The 26,200-nt window shown below is 30.6% G+C and overlaps 1 protein-coding gene across 5 annotated transcripts in view; it reads left to right on the top strand.

Annotated features, from left to right (window-relative positions):
- The window catches only part of dnc (phosphodiesterase dunce), a 141,904-nt gene that overhangs the window by 53,399 nt on the left and 62,305 nt on the right, over positions 1 to 26,200 (top strand). For 2 of the 5 annotated variants that reach the window (XM_035863442.2, XM_035863439.2), the window contains exons 3-5: positions 22,561 to 22,749; positions 24,006 to 24,038; positions 25,281 to 25,301. In XM_035863442.2, coding sequence (XP_035719335.2) covers positions 22,561 to 22,749; positions 24,006 to 24,038; positions 25,281 to 25,301 — 243 coding nt within the window. The remainder of the gene's footprint in view (positions 1 to 22,560; positions 22,750 to 24,005; positions 24,039 to 25,280; positions 25,302 to 26,200) is intronic. The other 3 variants (XM_085658082.1, XM_035863440.2, XM_085658083.1) reach the window with 3 other exon arrangements.

Raw genomic sequence — 26,200 nt, 5'->3', positions numbered from 1 at the left:
CCATCGAGATTTCTCGACTTTTATATTAACCCGATGTCGTTCAAACGTCGTTATATGTATTTCGGTAATAATTTCGATCATTAATATCGATTGTTCAACTCTTATTGTGACTTTACGACGACCGATTGTTCAGAAAAGTTAAATATAGGTATAATTTGCAAACAGATGCTACTATCTATTAATTTTCATTGTTTCAAATTATCGGAATTTTCGTTTAGATACGACGAGAAAGAGAAAGAAAGAGAGAGAAAGAGAAAGAGAGAGAGAGAAAGAGAGGGAGATAGAGAGAGAGAGAGAAAAATTAGCACGTAGCGAAACGTGTTATCGTCGCTCGTGTTCCATATACATATAAAATGTGTACGCTCGTCCTATTCGACGGAGTAGAAAGGTAGATCGAAGTTCCATGCGATACAATTTTCCATTTCCACTTTTTTCTCCATTTGTTTTTTCTTTTCTTTTTTCCTTTCTTCCTATTCTCCCCATTTGTTTTCTTTCTCTCTTTTTCTCTCTCTCTCTCTCTCTCTCTCCCTCCATCTCTCTCTCTCTTTCTCTCTCTGTCTCTCTTTTTCTTTTTATCTCATTCCTTTTCTTCCTTTTTTTCTTTCTCTTTCTCTTTTTCTTCTTTTTTTTTTTTGTTCTTTTTTTTTTGTAACTCGAGCTAGTATCCACAAAACACGATATTTCCATATTAAAGTACAGAGAAACGGGCATTTCCGTGAGGCTCGTCATGATTTCACCTGCGGCCTGTTCACGAACAATAAATATTCTTCTTCGAGAAGCTGAGTCCGAGACTGAAAGCAAGATTGAATAGCCTTTGTGTGGCTATCCTTCGGCTGACGCATTATTTAGCGTTTCATATTCTAGCGGATTATTAGCTCTTATCGTAGACTCATGCATATGTGACGTTAAGTCGATACGTTTATTACGATATACATATATATATATATATATATATATATATATATATATATATGTACCTACGTGTACATCTATATAAGTTCACGTTTAACAACGTACGATTTTATTTTCTCATGGAAAAGAAAAACTTTTTCTCTCGTTTGATCTATCATAAAAATTTCATGAACGTTGGTAGAACTAGTTACAGTTTGATTGTTTATAAGAAAACATATATACGAGAATAATTCTTTAAAAAATTTTGATTAGTTTCACAAGATCCGTAAATTTTAACATCGTAAAATTTACCTTCAAAACGTTGTTTCGAATTTAATTTTTAGTTTTTATTATTACGTAGAAAAGTCATCGGATCGATCATACGTAATATTGTAATATTCCTTGACATAGCATTTTTCTCGTTTACGTCTCGAAATCAATTTCGATGGTTTTTCGTATCAATCGTTTTGTTTTCTTTTTTTTTTTCTTCATTTTTTTTTTAATCTCTTTATTTTCTTCTTTTTATCTTCGATCTCTTTATTTTATTTTATTTATTTTTTTTTTTTTCATTATATATATATATGGTACCACTTGATTACATTTCTCTCACGTTTCGTTTTCTTTCTTTTCGATTTTATTTTAACACTTCTTATTGATGGAGGGCCTACACACATAAGTAAAGAAAACAAAGCGATAATAATCTTTATGTCTTCCTTGATACATCAATCTCCTATCTCGCACACGAACATATACACACCCTGGTCGCTCGTATCTCTTGGTAAACATCCTTGAGACAGAATCGATATTTAACAACACGTTCTCACGTGATTTCCAATTTGCCTAATCATGATTGTCATCGTGATTTTGTGATTTCAATTACTTATATCGCTGAATTTTAACCGTTAGCGATTATTGAAATGCGGAAATTAAATTCCTCTTAGCTTTAATTTTGTGACTCATTAAATTCCTTCGAATTAAATTACACGACGTTTTCTCTCTCTCTCTCTCTCTCTCTCTCTCTCTCTCTCTCACGCTCAATCATTTTCTTTCGATTGATTTTCAACTATAACGAAGTTAATCAAGTATTACGCAAAAATCGTCGAACAAAAAGGAAAAGGAAAAAAAAAAAGAAAAAGAAAACCAAAAAAACAAATCGGATTCTCGTTTTATATCTGAGATATCGAATTTATCTATATCATCAAATAAACTTCGTGAATTTATTAAACGAACTTCTTTTTCCGAATACGAGTTATTAATTTTAATGGTTTCTATGTAGTATTTTTAATATATATATATATATATATATATATATATATATATATATATATATATATTACAATCATAAGATACAATCTTCTTATTCGATGCTTTTTATTTTCATGAGAGATATTTTCAAACATATATTATTATTTCTCTCTCTCTCTCTTTCTTTTTCTTTTTTGTTATCTATCCATCTCTTTCCATGTTTCTCTTCTTTTTTTTTCCATATGATAATTCAGAATTTTCATGAAATTTTTTACAATCAGTCACGAGTTTTTCCACAGATTTTTCCAATTCGATTCCACGTCGTCTTTTGAGTTGACACGAAGGCTCCTCGTTCGTTCGACACGAGAGAGCAAAGTGCATTGTCACCGAGCCATAATCACGCCCCGCTTTTAAAATCCGTCGTCGTGGATCACTACTCTGAAAGCCATCGTGTACCGAACGTTATTCTTCTTCTTCATTCCCCTCTCCCCTCTTCTCTTTTTCCACCTCCTCCTCTGTCTTCTCCTCGCAATGAAGGGTGGAAATAAATATAAAGGAAAAAAAAGAAAAAGAAATTAACGGGGCTTCCTATTCTATGTCATCGTCGTTGTTACGTCGTACTTTCTTTCTCTCTCTCTCTCTCTCTCTCTCTCTCTCTCTCTCTCTCTCTCTCTCTCTCTCTCTCTCCCTCCCTCCCTTTCTTTCTCTCTTTCTCCTTCTTTTCGTTTTTTACACATAACATAAAAATTTTTTGATGTTTTCCAATTGTGATAAAATATATCACTAGATGAAATCTATCACGAAGCTCTCTCTCTCTCTCTCTCTCTCTCTCTCTCTCTCTCTCTCTCTCTTTTCCCCCCTCCCTTATTTTTCTCGAGGCGATACGAGGGAATATCATAAAATAAGAAAATAAGAAAACAAAAAAAAAAAGGAAAAGAAGAAAATTATTTATCGACGTGTTTTATTTACTAAAATTAACGTTCGAGGATTTTTCATCGTAGTCATGTTTCTCAATGCTTGGAATTTCGTAATCTATACTCATATAGACGTGCATGAATCTCCTCCGATCTATATATAATCAAATTTTGATCTATTGGATCTATCAGGAAATTTGAAAAATTTCTTAATACGACAACTCATCCCACTCTTTTTTTTCTCTTCTTTTTTCTCCTCTCTTTTTCTCTCTCTCTTTTTCTTTTTTTTTTTTTTTTTTTTTTTTTTTTTTTTTTTTTATGATCGACTAATTTCTTCAATAATTATCTACGTTAATACGAAGGCGATTATAGAAATACATAAACCGTGTTGTGGAAAAGTATGTCAGTATTCGTTCGTGTTAAAGCGAGTTCGCGTTTATTGCGCGAGAGTATAATTACTCGAGATCGATCGTTGATATGTCCGAAGGCCGTGGTTTGATTTATCGTAAACTGAACTATGCGTCGAAACAAGTTGAGAAGATGAACGTTTTTACTTGGACGTTGTTGGTGAACAAATGTGTCTTGCGATGGGAAAATTGTTACGTGAAAAATTGATCGATCGTCGATCGAGATTATACTTGATCCAAGAAGAGAAAGTGAAGAATAATAGGAGAAGAAAGATGATGAAAAGAAAACTGAGAGGCGAATAATAAGAAAAGAAAATTTCTTCTTCGTTATAATCGATCGATGAGAAAAAGGAGAGAGAGTACGATTAACGTGGAAAATGATAGCCTTTTGGTTTCTCATTTGGACGATAGCAAGATCGAAGGATATAGATATAAACAGTAGACGAAATTCTCGAAGGGACTCAGTTATAAGGGAAACTCGAGATCGTGCAGATTCGAGGGACGTTACAACAGTGATCGGTTTACCGATCGTCGACAGACGTAAGTCTCGTCTTCGACGGCACTCGCGTCGTTTTTACGTCGATCGAGCGAAAAGGTAAATTGAGAAATACGTCAAAATCAAATTTCTTACTCTTATTTACTAAATACACACACACACACACATATATATATATACGTATTACTATCTCTATCTATTTATAAATATCTTACGTACATACATACGTATCTCCATCTTGTATCTCATCTTTTTTTTATATTACGTTATTTCACGGATTTTGAATAATTATCTATGCTTTGTTATTTATAATAAGCATATTTTCACGTCGTTTAGATAGAACTTTAGTTCATTAAAAGTTCCTCAACTGATTAGGCGTAATCGTCGAAGGTTATGTTTCTAAGATGAAAAGAGAGTGAGAATTGAGGGAAATGAATGGATCAGCTTTTTATACAAAATTAACGATAGATCTACTTGTGAAAAGTTCTTTCTTTTGAAAAGTTCGAATTATCTAGAAGAAGAAAGAGAGAGAGAGAGAGAGAGAAAGAGAGAGGGATGTGTTACTACTATACAATGGCTTTTGATACGACGTTAAAAGTATGTTCTATTCGATAATTTCTCTAATGCTCTAACGCTTTTCAGATCTACGTAGATCTTAAGACGAAGATCTTTGTCCAATAGAAAACGAAGTACTGTATACTCATTGTATTTATAGAATTTTGATTCAGTACGAAGATAGAGGTGGCATGCGCACGTGGCTACAGCACCTCGTCGAAAGCTTTTAAGGCTGACATTAGGCTAGAAATAGATGTGGTAGCATACGCGGTATGAGCAAGGTCTACGGTTCAAGAAACAATATATATATATATATATATATATATATATATATATATATATTCTTTGTCTTATTTCTTTCGAAAAGTTACGTTAATCAGAACAATTAGATAGATCCTGAGATCCTGAAATTATTTGGCATGTTTCATATGTTATAATCACGAATACTCAAACCTTAGAATCCTTATTTCTTTTTCTTCTTATTTTTTTTTCTCCTATTTTTTTATCTTCTTTTTTTTTTTTTTTTTTTTTTTTATTAGTCGAGTTTTTATAATCGAGTATAGTTTAAAGAAAAAAGAAAAAGAAACAAGAAATAGATTAAAAATCGTGTAGGTTGTATATCCGAAGAATAACATCGTCGCTGTGAAAAGAGATTTGTTGTCGTTCCAAGGAATTTCTTAGTGAACGTAATAAAGGTTGCCGTGTTATTAACTTAAAAGTAAAAAATAGCTATTTTCCAATTAAGTTAGAAAATTGATCGATCAAAGGACAAAATATATTAGTCCATTCCTGTATCTATTCAACGACTTCGACGATTGCCCTGAAAAAGTATATATAAACGAGATACCTTGTTATAAGATTTCTGATTAAGCTGAATAACTCTGAAGTTATCGATTCGAATCCATGATGATCGTTTTTTCTTTTTTTTATTTTTCTTTCTTTTTTTTTTTTTTTTTTCTTCTTTTTTCGAAGTAATAATCACGATACACGAATCAAATGACTATTTACGATAGCTATTTTTTAAATTTCTTTATTATTTATTTATTTTTTTTCTTTTCTTTTCTTTCTTTATCTCTTTTTCTTTCTTTTTTTTTTTTTTCATTTTTTTCACAGCAAACAAAACGAGGGAATATAGGAATTTCTTTGTTACAAATATTTCCTAATTACATATCGAAAGCAGCAAACAAGAAATGTCCCAATGAAATCATTCAATACGAAACCATTTCTTTTCTTTGTTACGAACGAATAAATTGCAATATAGCTCGAGCTTTTCCCAAAGGGGGAACTGTTTAATGCCCCTTCAAAGATTATATTCACCGAGTTTTATTAAATCGAATTCCCCCCTTTTCTACGCTAATGCTAATGCTAATATAATCGCAATGCGGCCACGGTTGCGGTGCTATGTATATATATATATATATATAATATTTACCAGCTGCCTCTCGCGAAAGAGTGATCGTAAAGGTTCGCACGATAACTGATTTTGGAAAAATTATTCTATCGACTGGCATAATTTAAGACCATTGTCTCCAATTTTGTTTCCAATCAATTAAAATTTCTTTTCGTCGCTTAATTAAGGTTCTCCTTGAACGTAACGATCTACACATCGTTGGACGTGTTAAAAATAATTTCGTTCCTTGTGAAAACTCGTTCGCCCTCTTGTTGCTTTCCAACTTATTTGTTCTTTTTTTTCTTTTTTTTTTTTTTTTTTTTCTTAATCAATCGACAACACATAGAAACAATTATCATTACCGATTGTTGTATCTATGAGCAAACATTATTTCGATTTTTTCATTTCAAGAGAAAACGATTGTATCTCTCTTTCTTTTATTCCAACTCTCTCCCTCCCTCCCTATCTGCCTTCCTACTATTGCATTCACCATAAGTTGCATATCGTGACAGTGCACAAACGCAAGATAGAGTTCTTGACACAATTACGGTGACCCTGAAGAATACGTGGTACGTAGGTGATAAACACCCTTAATAATGGCACGACACGGCAGCTTTCTTTTTTGCGATCGATACTACGAACGTTTTACTTTAGAACTTTCCTATCACCGAAAAAGAAAGGAACAGTGCTCTCTCTCTCTCTCTCTCTCTCTCTCTCTCTCTCTCTCTGCGTGTGAACATCCCGTTGGCACTTTATTCTTTAACCCCTTTCGCCCTCCTTCCCGACCCTCCTCTTCTGTATTTCGAAATATCGATCGATCTTTCTATCGAAGGTTAAAACGATTTTCAAATCGAAGTGAAACGAAGAAAAAAGTCCGCTTTTTTTTTTTTAAGATTTTCTCGTAAAACTACCATTGGCATTTAATAAATGAAGTAAACGCCATGAGTTTTATAATAACGTTTAACCAACGAACTCGTTCGTTGGAAAGGAAAATAACATTGGCAAGGGTTGCTAACGTTAAAAAGAAACTCTTGAAGCTATCATCCCTTCCATTCGCGTGACTAATGAAAATATCTTGGACCTTGAAATTTACTTTATGGTTAGTATCAACGTAAATCAATTAATACTCAACGTAAAAGTAATCCCTCTCTACCACGAATGCTCTTACCCTATTTGTTACCTTTATCCTATTATCTTATTTACGTTAATTCTGTTTCATCTATCTATAACTTTGTTTCTCTTTTTTTTTCTTTTTGCTCTATTTCTTCACCCTCGCCCTCCTACCCTATCTTAAAAAAAAAAAAAAAAAAAACATAAGGTCAAATAATCATACATTAAATAAATCAATTTGATATGGATACAACGTTATACATATTTCACAGATTAATTTACATTATATTTACATTTTTAAGAAATATAAATGAATAGAATAACGTTAGCGAGTTTGATCGAGAAGTAATTTTCAATCATGATCTGATTTTTTAAATCGTTCTATTTCGTTTAAAATACGACGACGCGACGACGCGACGATGTGACGCGACGTTTTGAAATTCCCGCTCTCTCATTGTCATAGGACAATGATAAAGGAGATTTTATCGAAGGAAAATATTAAAGTTGCAATAATAGACCAGTAACAATTTATGACTTGTAGCATATACGATTTACGCAGTAATCGTTATTTCGGTAGTTATTCATATATGCCTAATAAAAACTTCGTTGGTGATATCGTTTCTTTTTTAACTTTATCGTTTCATTTCAAGTTCGAAGAAAGGGAAGAAGAACTTTGTCTCTTTTTTTTTTTTTTGCCGTTGAATAAAACGTGACGAGGGGTATGAGGATATCTTATTCCACTACATATCGGACTTTTTAACGATTTTCTCTCGACAAAAGAAAAGTTGAAAAGATGGACGAGGAGTAGAAGAAAGAGAAGAAAGGATGAAAAATTGAGAAAGAGAGAGAGAGAGAGAGAGAGAGAGAGAGAAAATGAAATTCAATCGCCACCTATGAGTATATTTGAAATAATCGTCGAATCTTTTATAGGATCGATACAAAAACATAATAATTTGTATCAATTTATTTGAGATATCACTATTTTTATGATACTTATTCGCTCCCATTAACATGAAACCTGAAATCACAATGATTATTATTATTATTATTATTATTATTATTATTATTATTATTATTATTATTATTATTATTATTATTATTATTATTATTATTACTGTTATTGTTATTGTTATTGTTATTATTGTTACTATTATTAATATTATTGTTATTATTATTACTATCGTCGTCATCATCTTCATCATTATCATCGTCAGTATCGTATTTCTCTATAAAGTAGTTATAAAAGGGATGAATAAAATAAATGTTCAAATAAAATGTTCTTTTCCATCGTATCTCGAATTAATTATCATTTCGATATATCACAGATTTTCATTGTCCATTACACATTATAAATTAAACAATCGAATTGTATTAGGTTATATTATAACGTTAGTTCGTAAAGAATAGTATCGTAAAAAAGTTTCTGATATTCTATCTTTACGATCGTTACGCGATTCGTATCGCCATTGGAGTTGTAAAGTGAGAAAAATCTATATTATTTCTCGAAGTGATATCGACGTTATAATACGCTCGCGCCCATCTGTGTGTATATCTACGTATATACGTGCGTATGCGCGAGGAAAAGAGAACGAGAGAGAGAGAGAGAGAGGTAGATAGATAAATAGATAGAGAGAGAAAGAGGAAGAGAAAGAGAGAGAGAGAGAGAACTATAGTGTCATATCATAAAGTAGTTGTTAACTCTTGTGATGTCGCACGAGAGCTTCGTTGTTTGGTTGGCTCGCATCGCGAAAAGTCGTTTTTAGCTAACGACGAGAAAAGGAGGTTGACGTTCTCAACGTGATAGCCACGATCGAATATTTGATAACAAACTTGATGTAACGACGCATCCCGGTAACGTGACATTTTAATGGATAGATACCCTTCTTCGTGTAACACCGTGCAATTTATATATTTCGTAACCGATAAGACATAGTATTCTTCCTTGACGTGCAATTAGCCGAACTCAACGCGGCAATTTTCTTAACCGCGATGAAGTTCTTCTACCTCCTTCTCCTTCGTTTTCTCTCTCTCTCTCTCTCTCTCTCTCTCTCTCTCTATCTATCTCTATCTCTTTCTCACTATATCTCGCTTCTTTTACTCGCTCTATAACCACTTGAATCGCTTACATGAAATAATAAAATATAAATCGTGTGTACAATGACAACGACAATGATGACTGCGACTACGACTACGAGGATGATGACGATAGCAACGATTACGAACACGTCGACCATTATTATTTTATCTTCTCACCATTTTCATTCGTTCGTACGAATTTGTTTCTCAGTACGTATTTTTCCACAATTTTCTTCGTTCCTCGAACGAAAACAACTTTTTCTCTTTGATCTCTTGATCCTCAGTAGTAATCCTAAGACGTGACTCGACTTTGATAAATATATACTTTTATACTTAGTAAAGAATATCTAGATACATATGTATGTATGTACATATATAGAACTCATTTTCTTTCCTTTCCAGTTTTCCCTATCGTATCTAATATTTTTAATGCTCTAATAAATCGACTAAGTTAATAATCTATGGGTGTTTTGTATACGACGTTGTAACGATCGTCTCATCAAATTTAAATTTTTCGATCTAATCAACGATAATCGTTTTAGACGAACGAACTATATTAACCCGTTGAGATTTTTTTCATTCTGCCTTCCCATTCACTGTTGGTAATCTTGCACCATGCTTTTTTTTTCTCTCTTTTTTTTTTTCTTTTTTTTTTTACTTTCCTACCGCTAAGCAAAACTTTTCTTAATTTTGATTAACGGTAATGTCGAAATGAAAGTATCCGTCTAAGAAACGATCTCTTACATGTTTCTCCCTTTAACTTTCTTCACTTTTTTCTATTTTTCTGTCTACTTTTATTCTCACTCTCTCTCTCTCTCTCTCTCTCTCTCTCTCTCTCTTTCTATCTTTCTCTCTTTCTCTCTATCTCTCTCTCTCTCTATCTCTCTCTCTTTCTCTCTTTCTTCTTCTCATTACATCGAAAACGTCTCTCCGAGACCGTGATAAAAGCGTTCACGATCATTCCCTGCCTCTTTATAAGCACTCTGCATTATTAAATTGCAAAATCGATTTTTGTCGTCTACCATTAGTAGAAATTTCATTGGACGATGACTGGAAATGTAGCTTTGTTTGTTTCACTTCCTTTATTAGATGGAATAATGAAGACTATATTTTCTTAAACCCCTTTTAAATTGAATTGACCATATACAACCTACATATGTACGTTTCCGATGCTATTCTTACTAAAGGATTGATATTAAAAAGAAAATATAAAAAAGAAAAGGAAAAGAAAAAAAAAAAGAAAAAGAAGAAAAAAAAAAAGAAGAAAGAAAAACAGAAACGAAAGATAGTCATTTCCTTTAGTTTAACGATTCTTCTTGTACTAACGTTGAAAACCTATATTCTCTGTCTCCCTTCGTGACCTTTACTTGGATTATTTCTTTCATTAAGACGTAAGTAAACGATGTGAAGATCGACGTTCGGAGTTGTGCGCTTGAGCGATCAACTATGCGTCTCTCTCCCTCTCACTGTTTCTTGCGTATAAGCGACAGAAGCGGGCATGGTTGCCGTCAGTTCGCGACCGGCACGCGACCGATGAGCATCGTGCTCTTTTGTAAATACGAGATATACGTACATACATACATACATACATACATACATACATACATAAATACATACATATATACATACATATATACATTCATACATATATTTATATATATATATATATCTGTATATACATGTGTATGTATGTATGTACGTATGTATGTATGTATGTATGTATGTATGTATATATGTATTTATGTATATATGTATATAGCTATACTTATATTTCTTCGATTTTCGATCGTGATAAGTTGTTGTTCGTGTTGTCCGAACTTTAATACATCCAAAATAATTGGTATATCGAGAACCTTTCGTTTTTTCTCGTCAAGAAAAATATTTTATCCTTTTTAATTTTTCATCGTCTCTCAAAAGCAAAAAAATATAAATGTCAAAGAAGATCGTACGTAAAAGAAGTTTGATCGTTTTCAAGGATAAAAAAGATAGAGTTAGGATGAAAAGGATTTTTAAGGAGGATGACACTTTTAAATGAATAATCCTAAATAATGAATAGCAATCTGAGATTTTGGTTTTATCATCAGGTTACCTCTTTCGTTCGTATTATCGCGAAAGTCTCAAGCGTTATCGGCTTCGTTAGTTTTATATATCTAGTCAAACATTTGTACGAAAGTCAATAACCGAATGGTCAATGTATAACACGTGAATGTGTGTGTGTGTGTGTGTCTGAATGAGTGCAAGTATCATGCTCCTAGGTGGTTATCAACGTCCTGATATCGATCAATGACTACTACTACGTTGTTTGTCTCATAAGGTTTTTTTCCTTTTTTTTTTGTTTTTTTGTTTTTTTTTTTTTTTGGAAAACGAATATCATCGTTTCTTCCTTTAAAAGTTATTATATTCTTATCTATTTACGATCGTCCGTTGAGAGAAGAATTTCATTATGCGAAGGTTTCAAGGAAACAACGTTCAAAGACCGAACAAGAATTAATAATTTGCTTGTGACACAATGGACAAAGTTTAGTTAAAATTAATTAATAATTAAGCTGACCTTCGAGAAGAGGCATCGTTTACAACGACGTTAAACTTCCTATATCAGAAATTAGTCATATAAACGTAAACTAATATCTGATACGAATTAATGGATGAAATATTTTCCAAACATTTAATAATATATACATATCGTCATAGTGACGTCATCGGTCTTGATAAACATCTAAGAAGCATTAGGAGGAATTATTTCCGATCAGCTCGAAAACTTCGAAGGATTCGTCTCCGTCGGTAGGAAATTTATGACTTTGTTCTGATCGATAAACGTGAAAAAGCAAGGTTAACGCGTATCTGTTATTTGATTAGAAGGAAAGGCAAAGAGAAAAGACGAATGAGAGCGAAAGAGAGACAGAGAGAGAGAGAGAGAGAGAGAGAGAGAAAGAAAGAAAATATTTGTAGCCAATACTCTTCCGTAAATTATATCTAGACCATTTCTCTTCTACCATTTGAAAGAATTCCAAGCTTCGATCTTTCCTCGTCTGCTCATTGCTATTCCAAATTTATCGCATGTTCGTTTCCGAATGACGTTTCTCTCTCTCTCTCTCTCTCTCTCTCTCTCTCTCTCTTTCTCTCTTTCTCTCTTTCTCTCTTTCTCTCTTTTCCGAGCTGTGTTTATTGCATAAAAAACGTCGATGCACTGTCCCGTCCGTTCTCATTTCTTCTTCGATTTTACGCATACCGGATATCTTAGAGTTTTCTTATATCACATTCTTTCGCTTATATTTATATATATATATATATATATATATATATACATGTAATATTCCGTCCTTGTTATATTTTATATTTTTTATATATCGTTGAAATAGATAAATCGATTCTTAGAAGAAATGATACGAGAATGAAACATTCCCCGTTTCTTATCCATTATACAAGAAAACAACTCAACAAGGTAAAACTCGTTTACATCGTGTTTACATAGATACATACATACATACGTACATAAATACATACATACATACATACGTACCTGTTGACATTTCGAAGGAGTCACGAGTGTTATCAGAGAGAGAGAGAGAGAGAGAGAGAGAGAGAGAGAGAGAGAGAGAAAGAGAGAGAGAAAGAGAGAGAGAAAGAAAGAAAGAGAAAAAGAAAGAAAGTATAGGAAACGTTAAAGGAGAGCAATGTCCTTTTCCATTTCAAACACATAGTAAATAGATCCGAATTATATCTATTCTCGATCCACTATTCGATATTTACGTTATAAGTATTACCGAATATCCATAGTTCTAACGAATATTCATTGAAGGTCCATACGTACAACCTAGTGATGTTTTATTCGAAGATAAACTAATCTTCCATGGCAATTCCATTTTCATTAGTTTAAACGTTAGACGTCCTTCTAAAATTTCACTCGTTCCGTAAACTTGCCGTGTCTTTGAAAATGTAATTAAAACACATCCTAGCGGCTAATCAAATTCCCGGTCCGTTGTCGGTATGATAACTTTCGTCGATCACGGAGAAGAAGGAAATATGCGATAACAAGCATAAAGGAGAAAAAAAAATATATACATACAGAAAGAGAAAGAGAGAAAGATAAAGATAAAGATAAAGATAGTGAGATGCAGAAGAGGATATTTATACATGGTACAAAATACATGTTCTATCTTGGATTCGGCTTTACAGGGTTTCCATTAAGCTACGAATTTGTTCGACTTTCCCTTTAAAACTTCCTTCCACTTCGTCCTTCATGAATCATGCATTTCCATTTTGACGAGACTCACGTTAGAAGCATGTTTACTCGTCCTTTACGAAAACGAAATTCGAGAAGCATTTCGTACTTTGTCATTTTCTCTTTCATCTTATCCTTGTCCCCTCTTCTATCCTTTTCTTTACTTTCCTTTCCTTTCGTTACTTTCTTTCTTTTTCTTTTTCTTTTTCTTCTTCTTCTCATCTTTCCACATCATACGATTGACGAAGTATGATCTCATGATTCATGATGATCGAATTTTATTGGCAACATTTTTCGTGTCGTCGGATATCAACGATGTTTCATAGTTTATGTCATCGAGCTTGGAACGAGCTTCAATTGCTTGGAAATTGGAAGTGTGTGTGCATGTATATATATATATATATATATATATATATATATATAATGAGAAAAAGAAAGTTAGTAGCCGTGAAAGAGGAAAAGAGGAAGAAAGTGTATCGTAAAGTCGAGGCTGTTATTAGTCATAGTATTTTTTTTTTTTATTTTTTTTTCCCCTGTTTTGTTCTTTCCTTTTCTTTTTTTTTTTTTTTTTTTTTTTTTTTTTTTTTTTTATAAAGAAAATAATAAAAACTCTTCGTTCGATTGAAGTTCCTTTCTATTATCGTTAGTTTTATTCGAACGAACGGGTCAAAGTTTACACGTGAACTAGCGGAATTAAAGGTAATTTTGCAAATGGACGAAACGCGTACAAAGGATGCATTGCTTCCGAGCTAATAAAAAAAAAAAAAAAAGAAAAGAAAAAGAAAAAAGAAAAGAAAAAAGAAAAGGAAAGAGAATAGAAAAAGAAAAAAAAAGATTCAACCACTTTGATCCTTTTACGATCCTTTACGAAGTAACATTGGCAGTAGTAATAGTAATAGTAGTAGTAGCAGTAGTAGTAGTAGTAGTAGTAGTAGTAGTAGTAGTAGTAGTAGTAATAGTAGTAGTAGTAGTAGTAATAAAGATTAGGAATAAAAAAGAAAGGAAAGAACAGACGATCGAACTTTTATATTGCGAGATCGTCGACGATCTCAAATTCTACGATTTAATCGAAGGGTGAGGAGGGAGGTCCCCTTAGTTGAACGTGTTTTTTCGATTAAGATAGAGATCTCCTTTATTTATATATTTTTTTCGTTATCTTCTTTGACGTTTATCGAACAATTCGATCGACTTTGTAGGAGATAGAAAAGAACAAAAAAAAAAAAAGAATCAATCTTCTATCGATTGATTTAAACGAGAGGCAAAAGAATAGATCAAAAAGAAAAGGAAAGAGTAAGGTTCTCGATGGGAATTATCGAAAAAAAGAAGTGAGAGAGAGAGAGAGAGAGAGACAGAAAGAGAGAACGAGAGAGAGAGAGTGAGAAGGGGGGGGAGGGCAAGAAAGTAAGAAAAATAGAAAGAAAGGTATCTCGTTAGTGGACAATTTTTCAAAAATGAACGACTACGCTATCCTTGTACCACACGAGATTTCGTCGAGATTGGCGCGAAGGGACTCGGGTACGATGAGGGTAACACTTCCATTGACCTCGTTTAGAAGGCATAGTGGTTGCGTCTCAACATTGTCACGAACGAAGCCACATTCAAAACTTATCTACGTGGCCGTCCCGTAAGTTTCCTTTCACTTTTTTCTTCTTCTTCATCCTTTCTTCATTCTTTTTTTTTATTTATTTATTTATTTATTTATTTTTTTTTTTTTATTTCTTTTTTACTTTTCTCATTCCTTATTTATCTCCCATTTTTATTTTCCTTTTTTTTTTTTTTTATTTACATATTCATCGGATAGCTGAGCAAAAGGAATAGAAAAGAATATGAGAGAATATTTTTCATCAACTTTTTCTCAAATAATATTTGAAATTATTAAGAAAGTTTCCTCTTGTGTGTACATAAAGTAAGGTTCGAGGGAATATAAAAAGTAACAATTAAAAAATATCTATTTTCAAAAGGTAAAGATTCTTGGGAAAAATCATTAGGCGGTTTATATATTAATGTTAAAATTAAGAAAGAGAAAAAGGGAGAGAGAGAGAGAGAGAGACACACAGACAGACATATAGACAGAGAAAAATAAACAGAAAGAGAGAGAGAGAGAGAGAGAGAGAGAGAGAGAGAGAGAGAGAGAGAGAGAGCGCGTGGAACTAGCTAATTATCTTAATGCACTTCGTTGAATTTATATTATGTATTAATGAATTTTCACGTTGACCATGAAAATGTCGAACAAACTTATAGGAAGCTAATTAATCGAGAATTTCATAGAGAAAATAATCACCGAAGAGAATATATCCGTATATTCCAGCGCTTTCAACGTTTATTAGAAAGTAATAAGATAGAAAAAAAAAAAAAAGAAAAAAGGAAAGAATCTCTTTCTCGAGATAAGGATAAAAAGAGAGAGGCAAAAAAATGAGGAAAGAAAAAATGTTGGGCTAATAATACTCGACATCCGATTTTGTCATCGAACTTGATAATTGATACTGTGTACTTCTTCTTTTTTTTTTTTTTTTTTTTTTTTTTTTTTTTTTTTTCAGATATCGATATCTATTTCCCTGGAAATTTCTCTGATATAACTTCTATCCATTTAAATGATTTATATGTAAATGTTTTATCTCCTCGAGAAAATTCGTAAACTGTAAATAAATCGATTTTCGATAATTAATTCTCAATTATCTCGAGACTCGAGACAAGTAGATATCGATTTGTGTTTCCTTTTTAGCCGAGTACTCTTACGTTCACCTTTGCGATTAAAGACTATGTAATCAGCTAATTATTAATAGAACAATCCAATTAGAGAGAGAAAGAGAGAGAGAGAGGAGAGACACAACCTATTAAATACATTTTTATAAAGTATATTTAACAACTTATAATCTTTACCTGATAATGATTTGACGTTAGGTCAAATATAAATATTTCCATGGATATCTATTATCGATATATAATTACTCATTGACATGTTTATATTAAATGTTTCTTTTTTTTCTTTTTCTTTTTCTTTACCTACGATTGCATAATAACATAAATTGTAAATGTATATCAACAAAATGGGAAAATCGTATAAACGAGAAGATTTTCCATTTGGAATTTTGAACTGCAAAGCTTTGCATGTGCACGCTGATAAATTATAACCAATTTTGTAAAATCCTTTTGCATAGATCGATATAATTTCAACGAGTTTAACGCATCTATATACTTGAATGCGAATTCCGAAATGCGGCCATAATATATATTTGTCCCTCGGATTTCAACGTCGTGTAGTTGTGTGTGTATGTGTATGTATGTGTGTGTGTGTGTGTGTGTATGTGTTTGTATATATTATATATGGATCTACATCTATACACACACACACACACACACACACACATATATATATATATATATATATACATATATGTATGTATATATACTTGTGTAAATGTCTGCGATTGGCGTGACATTGTTTGCTGGAATATCAAAGTGATTAATGCAAAAGTGGTCGTATCGATGTTCAAATTCACGATGTAGGTTCTCCCTATTTTATGATCGTAATACATTGCTTTGAACGCGAATTTTCTCCTTTCTCGGTATGATTTGTTGTCATAGTAATGTAGTAAATTCAAAGGTAGCAAAATGAAGGATATTATCGAAGCAATTAGAAACGTTTCTTGTTAACAATCACGGTTTCATAAATAACAAAAGATCCAACTTTAAACTGTTAAACTCTTAACTAAAGAAATTTTCGATCGATAAATGTAAATGTATGACATTTTATTTCTATTAGAAATTCACTTGGATAAATTAATGAATCGTAGATCCTTATTATTCGTTTGGCCTATAAATAATCTCAAGATCTTTTTTTAATATCAAATATATTTATGCGTGTTGTTTATTTAAATGTAAAATATTAAAAGACGTTTTAATAAATAAAATAATCTTATGTTAGATACTTTATATTAATATACTCCATGTGTTATTTATTTGGATATAAAATATTAAATATTTATTTTCAGTAAAATACTAAGATAAAATAGTAACATTTATTTATATTTGTTAGATATATTCTCCGTTTATTTCGATATAAAATATTAAAAATTTTCAATAAAAAAATACTAATATTATTTATTTAAATATGAACTAGTAAAAATTCCGATATCAATATATATATATATATATATATATATATATATATATATATACATATTAATTGTATATATTCAATAGTTGTGTGTTTATATATGTATATGTTTTGTGTGTGTATACATATACATATATATATATATATATATATATATATATATATACACACAAAACATATATATATATATGTTTATATATATATATAATATATATATATATAAAATATATATATATATAAAATATATATATATATAAAATTTATGACTTATTCTCTTTTATCGAATGATATAATATAATACCTATATGAGATATAAATTTATATACATGGTAAGGCAATAACTTTGATCTCCCTAAGTATCTTCTTTTTTCTTTTTTCTTTTAAGAATAGAGAAATTTCTTTTATAAAACTCTTACAATACAGAAAGGGGCCATAATATGGTAATAATAATTTCTTTTGCAAGTGTATGTGTGAAGGGGATATGAAGGTTGTCAGTTATAATTTTTCAAATATCTTTTTAATCCATTTCATGGATTTGTCGATGCAGCCCAACGTTCTTTAGAAAAAAAGTATTAACTTATGCGTATCGAAAAATTATTAATTCAGAGAATATTTTAATTTAAATATTGTTAAGAAACCATGTCGATGCGATTAAGATATAATAAGAGTAGATAATTAGAATAAGAGTAAATAAATAGTAGTAATAGTAAGAGAGTAATAGTTCTTTTTTTTAATTTATCTTACATTATTATTTTGCGTTTATATGATGTCGAAAAAAATGTAATTTGTTTATTAATTATTTATGAAATTATCCAATTTTTTATAAATCACTCGCAATATGTATTTTTTTTTCTGGAAAAATAAGGAGAATTTATTTTTTAAGAATTTTTTTTATAAAAATTGTTTATAACAAATTCTTAATTAATTGTTAACAATACGTGAAAAAAAAATAAAGAAAATTCTGACCTTTCAAAATGATATTCTATTCAAGTCTCCATGACTTTTAATTACGAAGATATTCTCATGTAAATAAAAAGTTTAATAATATAAAAAAAAAAGATTGTTTCTTCGGTACAAAAAGTAATTCGTTTATTAATTATTTATTAATTCATATAATTTTATAAATCAATTCAAATCTGATTTCTTTTTCGGACAAATTAAGATGAATTTAGTTCGTAAGAATTTATTTATAAAAATTATTTATAACAAATTGTTAATTAATTATTAACAATACGTCGGAAAAATAAAGAATATTCCGTTCTTTAAAATAGTATTTCAATCAAGTTTTTATGACTTTTAGTTTCGTAGATATTCACGTGTAAAGGTAAGACGTTTACGTTGACACACTGACCTATATAATTTCATTTATATTGGCACAATGGCACACTGACCTATATAAATTCCAAGAATTTACGTGGTCTTACTATATTACTACGAAAAAATGTAATATACAAATTATGAATGAAAATCTTTCGAAGCCGATATCTCCGGAACGAAAAATCGTAGAAACTTGAAACAAAAATCGTTTTCAAATGTAATTTATTCTTTATTTATTTAAACATTGCAATAATATTGTTATAATAAAATCGATTTTATTAATATTTTTTAACATTAATTTTTATCTTTTTTTTCTCGTAACAAGAACATAACTACAATGAATTTATTTAAATTTTTATTATAATTATGTAAATTTTATTCTATTTATTTAAAATAAAGAATGGAAGAATCATTAATAATCACCAATATGCGAAATTAAAAGCTGAAAAAATATCTCCTAAGTAAATAATTTTTCGATTTACATGAATCAATACTTTTTTTTCGTAGAGAATATTAAGCTGCATGTTTAACGTAATAGAAAACATATGATTCCATTAGAAAAAAAAAAAAAAAAATTGATTTTCATACGTCCTTTACGCGTCCACTTAGGAAAGAATTATTACAGCCATATTATAGACACATTCGTATTGTACAACTTTTATAACAAAAAAACTTTGTCTATTTCTCCATATCTCGAAGAAAAACGAGGACACTCAAAATGATATATATATATATTTTAATCGAAAATATTTAAATTAAAAAAGAAAGAAAAGAAAAAAAGAATCAATTAAATCTTTTCGACGGGGTTTAATTCTTTTCCGTTAGTTAACAAAATTGAAATAAAATCCTCTTGGTCCGATTACGCGTTCCAAGGGCTTATACTTGACACGAAAAAAGGTGTGCCCTATACGAAACGGAAGCGAACTTTTAATCGATCTCATTTTAGTTCTATCGACCGATACAAGGCTTGGTCATCATTGTATCTTCCTCGAACAAACAAGACGCACCTTTGAAACTTTTCAACCATGATATATGTACGAAAGTCTTTTCCTTATCTAACATGAGCGATCGAATATCTTGGAAAATGATCGAACGAAACTCGAGACTCTTCGTTAACTAAGTTTTTCCAGTATTCTCGGTATTCTCTACGATTGGATGTGAAACAATGATTTATTTCGTTCTTTCGAAAGAGTAATAGAGAGAAAGAGAGAGATAGAGAGAGAGAGAGAGAGAAAGAGAGAGATAGAGAGAGAGAGATAGAGAGAGAGAGAGAGAGAGGGAGAGAGAGAGATTTTTCTTTGCAAGGAAAACTACACTAGTCACGTCATTATTGTCACGTGTGCTATTAGCTATATCGGTAATTGTTTGCGTGTAATGTTCGGTAACCATGTTGCCAGCGACCGCACAAACTATCAAACGTTGAATGGCAAGGCTAGAGAATTAATTGTTTGCTTACATAATGGAGTATAATAATTACCATTGAAACGGACAAACTAGTTACTTGTCGACATAACGTTACGTTAAATACAAAAAAAAAATTCGTTTGTTCCTTTTTGGTTTTTTTTTATTTTTTTATTTTTTTTTATTTTTTTTTTATTTTTCGTTCTTTTCTCTTTATCTCTCTCTCTCTCTCTCTCTTTTTTTTGTTTTTCTTTTTTTTGTTTTTTCTTCTTCTTATACGTTTCCTTTCTCTCTCGTTGCACGTATATTGCATCATATTAGCGTTCGATGTATTATTATACTCTCGTTTAATCTCTCGGAACACTTCACTGTCTATCTCAGAAATCTTAAATTATATAACTGATAGCGTAGCCTTGAGTAACGCAGTGGAATAGGTCAATATTTGACATTGGTCAGACACCAATATATACGTATATACACGTATGTGTGTAAGTGTATAAGTTCGTAAGTGTGTAAGTTTTATGTATATATTTGTGTTCATATATGGAAGACGTTTCTCGTTAAGGTTAATCAAAGAACGTTTACTCTATACACGAATGTAACTCGATGTTACATGAATGTAATAGTAAAGCTTGATGTTATCTTTTATATATAATTAAAAATCGTAGATTCTCATGAATTGGATATAAGTTCCAGTTGTACTTTGATTCGTTACTATTAATATAAATCGACAAAATTTACTCGAAATTCGTTTGAGTAATTTTTTATTTCTATATGTAAGGTAAAAGAAGCTGAGATAAAAAGAAAAGGAAAAGAAATAAGAAGAAAAACGAAATAGAAAAATGTTCGAAGATAAACGAGTGATCTTAACGAAATGAGAAAAGAATGAGAAGACATTAGATAAAAAATAAATAAATGAGTTAAAGAAAAGAAAAAAGAAAAAAACAAAAACAAAAAAAAAGAAAAAAGAAAAGAAAGAAAAGTAGAAGAAGAAGAGAAACATTGACGGATTGTTATTTAAGGATAGGATCTCTTGTAATTATTTGAAATGAAAACGATTCGTTTTCATGAGAAAATCTTTCGAGTAGTCGTGCGCAAATTGCGGTTAAATTTTACTCATTACAATAATAAAATTCAAAAATATATATTCTGTATATTTTTAAAACAAAAACAAAATAATATTATTTCTCTCTCTCTCTCTAAAACACACATACACCCCCACATACCTATATACATCTAAGTAAATAATTTAACAAATTTCCACTGTCCCGATAATAAATAGTTTACACAAGACTTGCTTCGGAATACTAATTAAGCGTGAAAGAGATAAATCTGTTTTACTGCGTCGTTTATATTTTCCTCATTTTTTCTTCCTTCTTCTTCTTCTACTACTTTTCTCTCTCTCTCTCTCTCTCTCTTTTCTTTTTCCTGTTTTATCCTTTATTTTCCTTTTTTTTTTTTTTTTTTTTTTCAATTTGACACAACATATCTGTCAATAATCATGATACGAAAGTGAAATAAAGATTTGTTTTACGGTGATAATCAATAAAATATGGTTCCTTTGTTCTGAGTCTCCATTGACGCACGTTTGGTACGTTATATATGATTCATTCGTTAAAGTAGCGAATATTGGCTGTTTCTGAGATAGGCGCTCCAAAGAGAAAGGATAAAGAGAGGAGTCTTTCAGATGGCTAATGTTTGTTTTAACGAAAGTATCCAATCGTTTTCCAACATCTGTCTATTTCCGTTTTACGTATCTTCCTTGACATGAGCGTAGTTACATGGTCAAAGACCCCGACCGGAGTACAGTCGATTGTTTTCCATTGAAAAATTTCTTTTGAATAGAATCATTCTTCCATATCTTATATGAAGTTAGTTAGAGCCAACTTGTGTTTAGTATAATAAAATGGAAAAGATTATATATTAGGTTGGAAACTATGAAACGGGCGTTTTTGTTTAGTTATTTATTTTCTTTCAACGCCCGTTTCATAGTTTCCAACCTAGTTTTAGGTTGTAAATTATGAAACGGGCGTTTTTGTTCAGTTTTTTATTTTCATTCAATTTTATTTTCATTCAATTTTTTAATTTCATTCATAGTTTCCAACCTAATATATATATATTCATTAAAAACATGATTTTTATACAAAAATTTTATATAAAAATCATGTTTTTAATGAATATATATATATTTTAGAAAACACAAATGCGTATGTTTGTGTGTGTTTGTGTATATATATATATATATACATACACTTGGGTGGGATACCGTTTTGGTATATAAAAGAAAGATTATTTTAATAACAAAATCGTGACAAGCGTTTATATTGTGATTGTTTTTTTTTTTTTCGTTTTTTTTTTTTGTTTTCTTCGCGATATCGAATAGATTATTGACCTTGTAATTTTGTTTATATTATTACAGTTTTGACGTCGAAAATGGAGCTTCGACGTTGGACGGTGGTGCCGGTGGCGGTGGTGGAGCCTCGCCAAGTGCAGGCTTGGTTCTCCAAACGCTACCACAAAGAAGGGAGAGTTTTCTTTATCGAAGTGACAGCGATTTTGAGATGTCACCGAAGTCGATGTCACGAAACAGTTCCATTGCCAGTGAAAGGTAAGATGCTTGTTTCTTTTTTTCTTTTATTTGTACTTTCTTTCGTTTTTCTCGGAAGACACGTATATATATATATTTTAGTAGATCTCGTTGTAAGAAAAATCTATAAGGTAATCGAGGATCGAGGTAAATTAACGGAAAGATTATTATATTTTTCTATGATATAGATCAATTAAGAATCGAACGACGAAGATCGAATTTATTAAGCTACATTTATATAATATTTTTTGAAAGAATTATAATATTTCTCATTGTTTTTAATTCGATTTCCGAACGTCGATTGAACGAACCTCGTGCATCTTTCTTTAAGAAAGGAATCTGCAATATCGTCCGATGCACTTTAGTTTCTACATGCAATGACGGGATTATCGTTCGTTGGTATAACAGATTTCTGTAATCTTTGTGTGATTAGATTTTGCTCGATAATGTAGGTAACTAGCAAAAAATTTGTAAAGTCGATGTTATCGAGTAACTATGTAGGAAAGAAGCGGTCATTAATTTATTTACATTCGTTTCTCTTCAATATAATCAATAAACGAGATCATTTTAAGCCACGTGATAATCCCTTCGTTGGTATTTCGTATCAAAATTTGCACGCAGCTACAATTGCTCACGCCAAAGAATGTAGATAATAACATTTTGATATTTCGAAAGATGCTCGATGGCCGTTTCGAGCTTCAGAATACGTAGGATTATTTTGATATTTTTTTTTTTTTTGTTTTTTTTTTTTTATTCGTCATATGGATCGAGAGCTGTATGAAAACAGCCATAAATGTGTAGCTTAAAAAGTATATTTGTAGCTTTGGTGACGGTGATGCTTACGATATATATATTATATTCATTTTCATTGATCATATACGTTTGTCATTCATCTATCTTGACTCGTTTCTACATTAAAAATTTACATACACGGTTTTCTTTTTTTTTTTTTTTTTTTTTTTCTTTTTTTTATTCAATATAGAAACAAAATGTTACGAAATAACGTTGTTGTAAATTTTTAAAATAGAAACAAATAAATCTAATATTAGTGATAATTTTTAATCTTTCAAAATTTAAAAATTATCATTAATGATTTCGTTAGTTCGTATATTTTCTTTAATGAAATATATCAATCAATTGTGTCAATTAGTTTTACAAATATGTATATTTTTTTGCCCTTTTTTTTTTCTTTTGTAAATTTCCAATCATTACAAAAATTATTATCAATAATCGGTGCGGGGTGTAAAAATATCATCTGTGTGATCCTTGGGTTGCAGGTTCAAAGAGACAGAGCTTCCTGTCGAGCGAGCGTATGTAATCGATCCTATTATTTATTCTCTCCTATTTCATTTGTTTTTTTTACATTTAGATAATACACTCACAAATCTGATTAACACCCCCGCCACAATAATCGGTCGTTGTAAATGAGAGAAACATTGTTTCACATTGTTTTTCTTTCTAACACTAAAATTCCAGGCTCACATCATTTCTTCTCTCCATATATATATATATATATATATATATATATATATATATATAAAAATTAAACGTGCATGAAAATTTTTTAAAAACGTGAAAATTTGATTTTTGCCAGAGTTCGACCGACAATTTACTTTTGACCTTTACTCCCACGTTATGATTCACTATAAACTTTTCATTTTGAACTTTGTACAAAATATAGAATCCATTTTAATTAAAACAAAATGGAAAAAAGAGAAGATCATGGAAGAACTATGGCAATGAGTTTATTTTTCTTGTTTCTTTTTTTTTTTTTCATTTGTTTTTTTTTTTCTTTTTTTTCTTCTTTTTCCGTCTTTTTTACTATTTGTAAGCACATCACTCTATTTTCACTATTATTACGTATTCACATTTTTTCTTCTTCATTATTTATTAATCCCATAAATACCTTGTACAGTAGCAAAAATGCACACAAACCAATACAAAATCTATTTTAACACTGCGACATCGCTTTTTTCTTTTTTTGTTTTTTTTTTCTTTTTTTTTTTTTTTTTTTTTTTAATACATAGACTAGATAAAATAAATCTTACAAATATTTTTATTAACATATCATATTTATGATGCTTGCAATGGTATACCGAGCTATCGAATTGGCAAATGATTAAGTAGTATCGTTAATTAGAGATTAGATAGTTTATTATTAACTAATTAGGTTCGAGAATCTGATGCTGTCGCACGAATTAATAAGTTCCGATAGATTATTAACGGGCAAAATGGAATGAAATTAATAACAAGAAATTTCAAACGCTTGGCTAATTATCGAAAAAGAAATTCAAGGCTAATTTCTTTTTTCTTTTTTTCCTATTTCATAAGATATACGAGCTTTTTCGTCTATAAAAAAAAAAAAAATAAATAAAAAAAAAAAAAAAATAAAAAAATCTATTATCGCGTTCATTAGAATGTCACGCTTGTATGCAGTAATGCATTAAAAATGGAAAAAATTCATAGAAGGAAAGGGTGTGCGCGTATATTTTTACAAGCATGTCGGACAAATAGTGGAACGTTGTAAAATAAATGCGAATTCTTATTTTCAGGATATTTACCGATCAGTACAGGTAAGTCCGGCTACTTACGTAATTTCGATGTCCTGCTTTTACCATTAGAAATAACGAAGGAAAATACACAAGGAGAGGAATAGTTTTTTTTTTTTTCCTAAAAGCGTGCGTCACATCATTTTACATAAAATCGAAGAATTCCAAATGGAACGATCCCTATTTTAAATGGTATACTGAAGAATAACCGGTGGCGATACTATGATATTTACATAGAAAATACGTAAAATTATATACGTATATACGTATACGTGTACGTTATATCTATATACTTAAAAAAAAAAAGAAAAAAAATATATATATTGATATTATTATTAATCATCGATCATTTTTAAAAAAAGGAAAACAATAATGTCGACGATCATTTCGTATGATCGTGAAGTCGCGTAAGCGTCAATTACGATTTCGTTTATCTATCTTTTTCTATGAAGAGGAGAAGAACGTATCGTTGTAGTAGCATAAGAACGAAAGTGCATAGCACGTAAATATTTTTATCTAAAGTGGAGCAAACAAGGAGTCGATGAGCGATTCACATAGAGGGCTCCCTGTTATATACATTTTATATGCTTTTCTTCTCTCTCCATCTGTCGTTGAGAGGATTATCGAGAACACGTTCTAGCAAGTGAATCGAAACTGTGTTCGACGAAACATTGTCGTCGATAAGTTCGAAACTTTGGAAACTATAAAGTGAGATAGACAGAAAGAAATATATATAGAGGTAGAGAGAGAGAGAGGTAGAGAAAGAGAGAGGAGAGAGAGAGAGAGAATGTTTCATTACTTGACTTTTTTATCGCCTAAGTCTAGATACGTAAATGAGTATTAATTAAAAAAACGAGCTACGCAAACAACGATTTGCTCAATTAACGCTCAATCCTCTTAATTACAGCGTTCACATGTCCACA

This window comes from Vespa mandarinia, chromosome 7 (assembly GCF_050613455.1).
Source record: "Vespa mandarinia isolate Hongniang chromosome 7, ASM5061345v1, whole genome shotgun sequence".
In the NCBI taxonomy this organism is placed as follows: domain Eukaryota; kingdom Metazoa; phylum Arthropoda; class Insecta; order Hymenoptera; family Vespidae; genus Vespa; species Vespa mandarinia.
This window is presented reverse-complemented; position numbering and strand designations above follow the sequence as displayed.